General features: G+C 43.2%; 1 protein-coding gene across 1 annotated transcript; it reads right to left on the reverse strand.

Annotated features, from left to right (window-relative positions):
* Window positions 1-573: 573 nt before the first annotated feature.
* Window positions 574-6,245, reverse strand: LOC115568149 (eomesodermin-like). Its single transcript, XM_030395261.1, has 7 exons — window positions 5,916-6,245; window positions 3,867-4,560; window positions 3,586-3,740; window positions 3,111-3,232; window positions 2,483-2,641; window positions 2,133-2,194; window positions 574-1,900 (listed from the first exon to the last, which is right to left on the reverse strand). Exons 2-7 carry the CDS (start codon window positions 4,388-4,390, stop codon window positions 1,114-1,116), a joined length of 1,809 nt encoding a protein of 602 aa, XP_030251121.1. The 5' UTR covers window positions 4,391-4,560; window positions 5,916-6,245; the 3' UTR covers window positions 574-1,113.
* Window positions 6,246-10,380: the final 4,135 nt, after the last annotated feature.

Here is a 10,380-nt window from a genome sequence, read left to right on the forward strand (position 1 = left end):
AAAAGTAAGTAGTCAGTAAGTTAGTATGAGCAGACAGAATGCAAGTTAAGTTAGTAATGACAGAAAATGATTTGGATTTTAGACTGTTAGGATCCAATTGTTGAATCAAGGATATTTAATTCAGTGTTATATGCACTCAAACTCCATGTCAACTCAACAGGCTTCTGTAGTGACTGATCTGGAAGCTGTGAGTACAATGAGATGCCACTAGAGTGCGACAGAGTCCACAAAACAAATAATGCTTTTGTCTGGACATAAAGTTGTGCTTCATTTTTTATCCCTTGAACAGTCGATTCTTGATCTGACTTTCATCTCTTTTTCTTTTGCATTTGTTGTACATAAAAAAAGGACAAAACTACAATGCAGATTGTGGGTCAGCTGAATTTGTGGCTCAACATCCCATCCTGTGCACGTTGTGGTTCTCATGTGTGTAAGTCCTGAACGTTGTGGGTATTTACAGGCAATCTTTAACAGGTTGATTCGTAAATCAAAAATATGGAACTCAGCCTGTCACGTATAAATCTAAACATGGACAAAAGTGTCTTTCCTTGAAATAACCACCCAGATACTAAATAGAACACATAATGCCTTTTATTATCAAATATCTGAACATCGCCATGAAGGTATATACAGCAAATGATCGCGCATTTATGAATGCACAAATGTAATATCAACAATAAATAATCTGTAAACACATAACCTCAGTGTGGAGGCCATACAGCAATGTATGCCCTTGACACATACATACAGCTGTTCAAAGAAATGGGGCAATTTAAATGCTTTGGCACTTTCAAAATTCAAAATACAGAGATACATAAACGGGGTGGTCAAACAATAAATAGTTCATCAGATGGAATAAGTCAAAGTCTCAGGCTGCTAATGCGTATTGTGTGACAAGTGCCCCATGACTTGATGTCATTATTTTAATGTGTCCGTGAAGTGTACTGCTTCAGCAAAAAAAACAAAAAGGAAGGAGAACATTTATCACCACCAAGACAAATTCTGGGTGTGCACACAACAGCAAAAAGCTAAATAATACGTCTCGTTCACAGTTGTAAATGAAAACAACCAAAGGGTCAAAATGAGTTACTAAACATTTGAGAGAGAATACATTCAGTGGTTTGTGTAAAAGGAATAGTAAGCTGCCATGCCTTTGGATGAGGGGGCTTCTTTGCTATACGGGCTACCGTTAGTGGCAGCCGAGGCCAGGTCCTCACATTTGATGTCAGCAGGTGAGTCCTCTGTGCTGGGACCGTTAAGAGACAAGCGCCTTCGTTTGCAGGCTGTGGAATAAGAATCAGCCTTCTCTAGAGACAGGGCTGATGGCTGGGCCTCTGTCCAGGAGGAGATCAGGCCTCCGCTGCCGTTCACCTCCTCTTCTATCTGTGGTTTGACTTTGTTTGAGTTCTCTGGGAAACCAGAAGTGGGACTGGGCCTGGGAGACCAAGGCAGGCTGGGGGTAACCTTTCTCTGATATGCTGCTCTGGACCCCCACCCTGCAGACATGGTGGTGAAAGGAGAGTCTGGGTAGTAGCTGAGAGCATGAGATGTTTGCATTGAAAGGGATTTGATGCCATAAGGCAGCAGGGAGCTCGAGTAGTCCCCCTCATAGGGTGTGAGATCGAGCTTGTTGCTGGTGCTAGTGCCGTTTCCCCCTTGCTGCATGGAGGTGACAAACCACCTCTGTGAAGCTCCGTCTTCTGCCTGAGGTGAGAGGAGGCTGTTAGTCTGCGGCACTGCTCGCTCGCTGTTGTAGAAGCGATTCTGGGGGAGGTTGTTGACAAATTGGTCCTGGAAGAGGGGCTGCATGGTGTAGCGGGCACTGGGGACAATCTGGTGGGCCCGGGGAGAGTCAGTTGGAGACGGGGTGAGGCGGTCATGCTCTGGAGCTGTGTACATCCTGGAACAAAAATAAAAGTACATACTTGTTAACCTGAGGTCTCGGAGGGTCAGTGAAAAAAAAGAGGTGTGAAAATGTCTTTCAGAATGAGTGTACACACACACACACGGCATTCTTACTTTGGTAAGTTAAGAAAGATCATTGCAACATAGTATGACCGCTGACGCAATCAATGCTTATAAAGTTATCACTGTTGTTATCTATACTGAATGAATGTATATAGAAAACTCACGAATCATAATTGTCTCTGAAGCCTTTGGCAAAAGGGTTGTGATCGATTTTCAGCTGCGTGATCTGAAGCATAGAAAAATGGAAGAATGTTTTGTGAAGATGAAGACACAACAAATGAACAGAAGCAGCATACATTTACACAGCTATTAACCACGTGCATGTTTAAGTTAATATACCATTGAAAATCACTGTTCAATTATGTTGAATGCGTTTAAATGGATAGAGAATCCAAATGGAATCAAAATGAGATAACATGCAAATCTATACTGCATAAAGAAGGGATATTTGTCTGTGTATATAACAATATATAGAGGCCTGTGGATTAAAACCATATGGTGGCACAGTGCTTACGTCAGTGTTCTGGTAGGCAGTGACAGCTATGAACTGGGTCTCTGGGAAGTTGAAGCTCTGAGTCTTTACGTCATTGCCAATGTCCTCCACCCCATCCTCCGTCACCTCCACGATGTGCAGCCTCGGCTGGTACTTGTGCAGCGACTGCAGCACAACCATCTGCACAAAAGAAATCATCCATTAGTTTTTAAAAATTAATACTTTTTTTTTTCATTTTAACTTGTGTAATTTGTGCAAAATGGTTACATTTCTGCCAGTGGTTTGGCCTTTGGCTTAATCAACGGTGTCTTCTATTTCACTTTATCTTATTTAAGCGTTCGTTTGAACAAGTGTTGACGGTAAAAGCATCGTGTGAGCGGGAATTTAATTTCAACCCAAAAAAGTAATTTAGAAAAAAATCAAAAGAAAGAAAGGAAATTGCCTCCAAATCGTTTTGTTGCACTTTTACGCATTTGCAAAAAAGGAGAAAAAATCCAGGAGAGGCTTTTTTTTTATTGTTATCATTATTTGTACTGTATGTTAATAACACATAACTATTGACCACAGTCCAGTGCAACGAAAATGACGTCGATGGTTTTAAACATTTAAACATTCAAATCTCTGGTGAGGTTACATGAGTGTGGCCCACCTGTGAAGTACTGTGGCTGGTGCCTTTGTTATTGGTGAGTTTCAATTTGCTGAAGGAGATCTCTTGTCTCATCCAGTGGGCCCCCGTGTTTGGAGACTCCGGGTGGATGTACACTTTGTTTCCTGAAATAAAATAAAATAAAAAAAGAATAAATAAAAAAATATTTGCAAACGATAAACAAAACATTTTAGGATGGGTACCCACTGGGGGAGAAAGGGGTTGTTTCATATCACACACTTTATATTTTACTTTATATATTTCGAAAAGAAATACCCGTGCAAATATTTTGTATTGAACACATTTATTATCTCAATAAGAAGACTCGACGTTTAGCTAATCTTATTATTTTTCCCATATCAGTTATTCAGTGCAGGTTTCACTGTTTCTTTAATTGATAATTAATTCAAAACATGGGGGAAATCCAATCTTTTTTTTCTTTTAAAGGATGATGGATGGTGGCTCATAGTTTCAGTACCTTGGCTGCTGTTGTCCGCCTTCCCACAGGTGACCCACTTGCCTCCTTGAAATCTCCAGTGGTTTGGATCCGCCAGCACCACCTCCACAAACACGTTGTAGTGCGCCGTCAGGTTGAGACCAGCGATGTTAAAGCTGAGGAAGGGGAACATCCGCCTGCGGGCACACGTACAAAAAAAAAATCACATAAAAAAAAAAAAAACATTGGAATATAAACGAGATTGTATTACAGAGGAGCGGAAATGAAAAGAACTCGTGTCAGGCTCGCTCGTATCTTCTCACCTGCCCTGCTTGGTGATGATCATCTCGGTCTGGTGCCGGTGGAACTTGAGCCACAGCGGCCGGTTGCAGAGGTAGACCTGGGCCCTCATCCCCGGGCCGCCGGTGGGGAGAGAGATGTTCCCGAGCGCCGACCCTGAGCCGGTGTAGGGCGGGTAGATGCAGCCGGGGCTCTGGCCCAGCTGGTACGCCGAGCTGAAGTGACTGCGGCCGGCGGCGGAGGGGGAGAATCCCGCGGGAGGCAGCACGGAGCTCAAGTGGAGGGATGAGGGGTACCTGCCAGCGCTGGCCGGGGTGTACACCGCCCCACCGGGGTTATAAGGGATGAAGGAGCAGGGGCTCGCTGTTTCTGGGCTCTGTTTGCTGACCGTGGGGGGGATGTAGTACCGGTCAGCGCCCATCCCGTGCTCTGCGTACCTGCTGCCGGCCGCCGGGTCGTCCCCATCCACAGCCGGAGACTTGCACCTCTCGTCCGCTGCTTCTTTCGTAGAAGAGAAGGTGTTGCTTTCTCCTTCACCGCCCAGCATGACTACTCTTCTCGTCCTTACTCAGTCTCGTTACAGAGATTGATCACTCTCTCTGATCCCAGTTGAGACTGCTTCTTTTTTTTTTTCTCCCCTTCCCCTCAGGAGTCACCAGAGGAGTTTTTATGTCTGATAAAAACTTTTTCCTCCAGCAACCACTGCGGTCTGAATTACTGAGGGAAGAAAAAAGAAAAGATTATGGTTAATAAGAGCAGCCTGGATTATGTATCTACCAGTCTCCCCAGCACCTGAAAGGCCTGACACAGGGGGCGAGCCGGCAACTTGCGCGTAGACGAAGACGCACTGAGATGCTGGTGGAAAGTGTCTGTCATATCAAAGCCGAAAATCTTTGTAGGCGTATCAAGGTGTGGCTTTAAAGCTTATCAAACCTGAACTGCTACATCTCAGTCATTGTGGTGTTTAAACAAAAAAACAAAAAAGAGTGGGCTTTACAGTAACTTAATAAGTCATCTTCGACACGCGTCCCTTTCTCTTTCTCTTTTATTCATATTTCTCTGTTTCAAATCACCTGAAGGAGTAATCATTCCACTTAATTCAGTTTCATGAAATAAGGCAGCGTGTCAGAAATAACAGCGTGGGATTTATAACTTTGAGAATTGATCTCTGGCCCGATCACTGCCGATGATCAAAATAAGAAATACGTGAACTGCTGACCTCGGGTGGAGCAGTGTGCATGATATTGGAGGAGGAATCGCCTCGCAATTTCTCGTAAATCATATGACAAACTTGAAGCAAGGCACTGATTTTCAGGGGTAGTTTCGCGTTGTCAAACTAAAATGAAAGCTCACCCACGACACCTAATTTCGCCCTTTACAACAGTCGAAGGTAAACCGCAGCGTTTTCGGCGAAAACAAACTGCGTTATTTTGCTTTACATATTTTACAAGGAGGCAACCCCACCTTCACCCCAAAAAAAAATCAAAAAAAAAAAAATCCCCCAAATGTTAAAAATAAGTTTAATGCATTTATCGTTTACAAATAAATCTGGAGGAAAAAAAAGACTGAACAAATGAATTTACTCTCAAAGTAATTTTCTCGTGGCCGTTAATCCGATATTATTATTCAGAGATAATGAATTTGCATTCATTCAATTGTGATGCGGCTCCGGGTCCCACCGGGATCCCCGACGCGAAAAAGGGAAATAGCCAATTATTTTTCCGTTTGAAGAAACCTGTGATGTTTCTTGGATCAGACAGTCCGATTTTTATAAAAAGAAATAAAAAAAAGAAAAGGACGACAAACACATCTAATCGGTTCTACATTGACAAAAAAAAAAAATAGAGAGAGACATTTAAATCAATCTGTGTACCGATAGTAATTTCTCTAATTTGTCTGAAATAATTCTAATAATTAAAGTGTTTTTTTATTGTTGAATTTGTGCCGAGTAATGTTTACCTTCATTAGAAAATTTAACACAACAAATATATTTTTTTTTATCGGACAGTGTAAAAATACCAAAGCACGCATTCAAATTGTAAACAATATATACATTTAAAATATGAACTCACCAAGCGATTCTCCCTGATGTCTCCGTTTGCAAATCAAGTTCAAGAAAGAAGAAGAAGAAGAAGAAGAAGAAAAAAATAATTCAACTAAAGGAAAACTATCTCAGACAGCATCAACGTGCGGAATGAGCTGCGAGGATGAGCTTGCACCAGCACATGACATCATGTTGTGTTTGGGGTTCAGGAGGGAGAAGAAGAAGAAGAAGAAGTAGACGAAGAAGAAGAAGAAGAAGAAGCCTGAGCCATGTGGAGGCGGACTGATCGCAGTGTAGAAGCGCACTCCCGCTCCCACCGCTGCTCTCTCCTTGTGGCCGTGACGCACAGATAGCAGCCTATTATCAGATCCTCCTCTGATCTCCAGGGGAGGGGCAGGGGATCCTCGGCATCACAGCCAAGGTGTACAGGAGAGGGGCCGTCCCCCCCCCCACCAGATCCATCTGTGAATCGTTTGCATCTCATCAACCTCTCAGAGACATCAGCAGAGTCACAGTCCCATCCAGGTGCGTCTGTGGGGGTCAATAGTGCAGATCTGATGGTGCCCTTGTACATTGTTAGATATCAAATCGTTCCTGTGGTGCAGATCTGAAGTTTGCCTGCATACTTCAAAAACAACAACAACAACAACACCGACAACAAAACACTTTTCAGCACATTGACAGCACATCCTCCAAAATCCATCAAATCAACCACATAAAAAGTTGCTGCTAATTTCAGTTTCAACATGAGCCCTGATAACTCAGACAGACAGAGACTCATTGTGATCCTTTACCCACAATAACATGTTGCACAAAATGTGGCAGACAGTGGAATAAGAGCTCGGTGGAGTAAATGTGCCTCGCTGACAATAAGACGCAGAAATATAAAAATAATGAACACAATTCCTTCATTTTCAGGTCAGTGTTGCCACAATGGCCGCGCGGATGGAACCTGTCGGGACTGAATCTCGGCTGCGTCACTGTCTTTGTAGTCACGGTCATGGACTAGCACAGGTAGCTATACAATCAATATGAGTCTCCCATATCCGTGCTAATGGTTTGTGGAGAGTGAGAAGCAGGGGCATGAAAAGGGACTGTCGTTAAAAGATGGTTACACTGCCTGCTCTGCTGCGAATTCACCATAGCTGGGCTGAAGTGAGCAAAAGCACACAGATCTGTGTGCATCATCACTGACACTTCAGGGAGAAACAAAATACTTTTCATCACATAATATATATATGATGCCTAAATGAATCAATACGTTAACTCTTGAAATTACAGACAAACTATTATATCAGTTGACTGTCTTTCCACCAACGTCAAGGGTGACGAATGTTGCCACCCCAGTTGACTCAATATGCATGTGCGTTTGCCACAAAACCTACAAAGAATCCACAGATGATTTTGACTCTTAAAGGGACTCATTTCAGCCCGTTTCCTCTTTCATTCTTCCCCCCTACACAGTTCAAAGCCGAGCCGATTCAGTCTTTTAACTGTGCTGCATTACCTGTGCTGATGGGCCGCCTTTCAACAGCTTAAACACCAGCTCTTCTTCTTCTTCTTCTTCTTCTCCAGGGCCAGACGACGCTCATCTGCTTGCTGCTGCAGACAGGTTTGCATGATAAAGACAGTGACAGGATTAATGGAGCAGGGCCGCCACCTCTCAAATAAACACACTGCACATCAAACAGGACAAATCAACTGTTTGGGTAAACTATTTGAAAGGGCAAACAGTCTAAAGCTAATATACCTCTGCTGATTGCGCTGATAAGCTGATTGAGTTGTTTGATTGTCTCAGGAAGTCATGAATATCGAGTAGCAGCTTGCAGATCTGCTTGTGCACATGAGGTTTCAGTGCTCCTACATTCTTCTCTTGATTCCAAGTGTTTTCCTTTGTTTCCCTTTCCACATTATACTGCAGACATTTTTTTTATTTGTTTTTTCATTCTCTTTTATTCCTTCACCAGTGAGTCTTTTGCATCTGCATGTGAGTACAAGGGGCTACAACAAAAGACTCACGTTCAAGGAGCAAGCACGCTAAACTCTCTATCCCCCTCCCCATCTAACTTTCTCTTTCTTTATTTAGCGAACTTCCATTCTGACACACACACACATATGGTCACATGCTTTTCATGGTAAAACCAGTGAGTCAGAAGTGTGAACTAGTGGAGCCTCGAAAAGTGTCTATATAAGCTTCTGCCTGCCCCGGCTGCGCAGGGGCTCGCACACTCACTCACACGTCAGGCGCTGTGCAAGATTTGCTGCATTCACATTCTCCTTTTCGAAATATCTTTAAGTCCCCCTTCCACTCAGAAATGTGTTTTGCTTTTAAGTGGCGCCTCATGGATGTCAGACTGTCACTGCGCAGAATGATGCACGGGCAGAAGGAGGGAAAGTTTCTCTCTGTTCCCCTTAAATTGGAGTTTATCGCGGGTTCATGCTGGCATGATCTCTTCGTCACAGGTGGGGGGAGCCAGTCCGGGTCCAGTGTGCAACTTTACACGAGTATAACGCGAGAGCCTATAACCTGCCAGTGCACACACCGAGAGGGAGACATGTCATTTAGGAGACATGTTGTGTCTCGTAGTTCAACCACTGTAACAAGCCATATTTGTATATTCAAACATTCACGGTTGTTCAATGAGAAAGAATGAGAACATGTAATTTAAGGATGTAATATGTAAAACATTTTGCATCAGTATGTCTAGGAACAGCTAGTCCTTTGTTTAATGTTTAGGTTGTGACAAAAGTGTGAAATAAAAACAGTATTTGTAGTCATAGATCCCTGATTTCTCTATGAGGAGGACAGAGTACATGTGATTTAAAGATATTATACGTAACATTTCGGTATTAATATGTATAAAAACAACAAGACCTTGGTCATATTTTTTGTTATGTTGTATACTTAGATTGTCACAAATGTTTCCATACTTTTACTCGAGGTAACGCCTGCATTTAATTAGGCCACCTATTGCTCAGATGGTACGTCAGAGAGTGATGAAAGAAGTCCAGACATTGATAAAACTTCAACACGTAACCCCGTCCTGCCTGAGTAATGTCAGATAGATTTTCATTTGCATTGGTGGTTTTTTAACAATGAGGACACCAACTCCCATGATCCCACACTACGTCAGGACATCATTAAGTCTTACTTCTTCTGTTCTCATTGTCTTGACTGAGCGACCCCTAGCAGCAGACATTATCAAATATGCATTTAAGATATCTTAACAAGGTATAATTTAAAAAACGAAAACATATCAGGTACAACTCATTCACACCGGAGCATTTTACCACATCTTTAAACATGTCTGGTAGGGATCTTTAAAACAGACTTTCCAGCAATTCAACTGCAATGCGGTTTAAGCAGTCATAGCCTTATTGATTATATACTGTAGCTCTCAGTGGTGACAAAAACGTGCATTTTCTTTCATGAGCCGGCTTATCTCATTACCAAAAACAAACCAAAGAGAAAGTAAAGCTCCTCCATCACATAATGCTGCGTGGTTCTCATGTGTTTATTGGGCAGCCTGTCTGTATAATGGCCTCTCTCCTCTCTCTATCACGCTCGATGAGCAGCTTCCCCTAGCTGTGCCTGCTTTTTGACACGTCTAAAGGGCTGTTTCTGACATCTTGCCATCCTGCCGGCCACCCCTCCCGCTGCGCTCATGCCAGGCAGGAGGAAAAGCTGGTGACCTGGCCATCGCCGCCCTGCCCTAGGCCACTGCCGCCCCGCTGGCAGCAGAAGGTCTGTTGGTCTGACGCCATGCCAGGAACTCTGCCCGCCGCAGCTTGTGATGTCACGACAGACACGCTCTCAGAACCGGACTCCCGATTGGCTGTGAGGGTTCGCTTTTCTCGCATCCTGGGAAATGCCCTCTCAACAATGTACGGCCATACAAACCTAATTAATAAACAATTGGTAGCATTTAATTAAATGTGATCTCATGTTTCTGCCCCTCATGGCCGATGAGCTGCCTCCACAGATCCCGCAGGGAACCAGTGACACATCGGCCCCCTTTTCCTGACGTGATTTGACCGTTCTTAATTAAAATTCTTACAACTCATCTTTTACTTCCTTTTGTTAATTAGTTACCAGTGCATAAAGAACAGACTTCATTTATGCAAATGTTTTCTTGCCAGATCAAAACTAAACTTTCTTCCGGGAGTTGGGCGATTGAAGACATTAGAAATCTGTTTTTTTAACGCTGGAGACTGGTAGGGACAGTAGACCATGCAGAAACCAGTTTAGTGATATGTGACAATGTTTTTGAATGAGCCAAAAATGGAAACAGTAATGTGCAGCATCATTTGAAAACATAGCTGATAGGACAAGTACCACTGGGATCCTTATTCCACAAACTTAAAGTCACCAGTGAGAGTTTTATTTTTCAAATGGCAGAAGGTGAAGGCCTCTTGTGACCCACTTCCTTGTCCCCACCCCCCCCTACGCTTACATTTATGGTTTGGTCCTACATCCTGTTAAGAGTAGCAGC

The sequence above is a fragment of the Sparus aurata genome, chromosome 17 (genome assembly GCF_900880675.1).
Source record: "Sparus aurata chromosome 17, fSpaAur1.1, whole genome shotgun sequence".
Taxonomy (NCBI): Eukaryota; Metazoa; Chordata; class Actinopteri; order Spariformes; family Sparidae; genus Sparus; species Sparus aurata.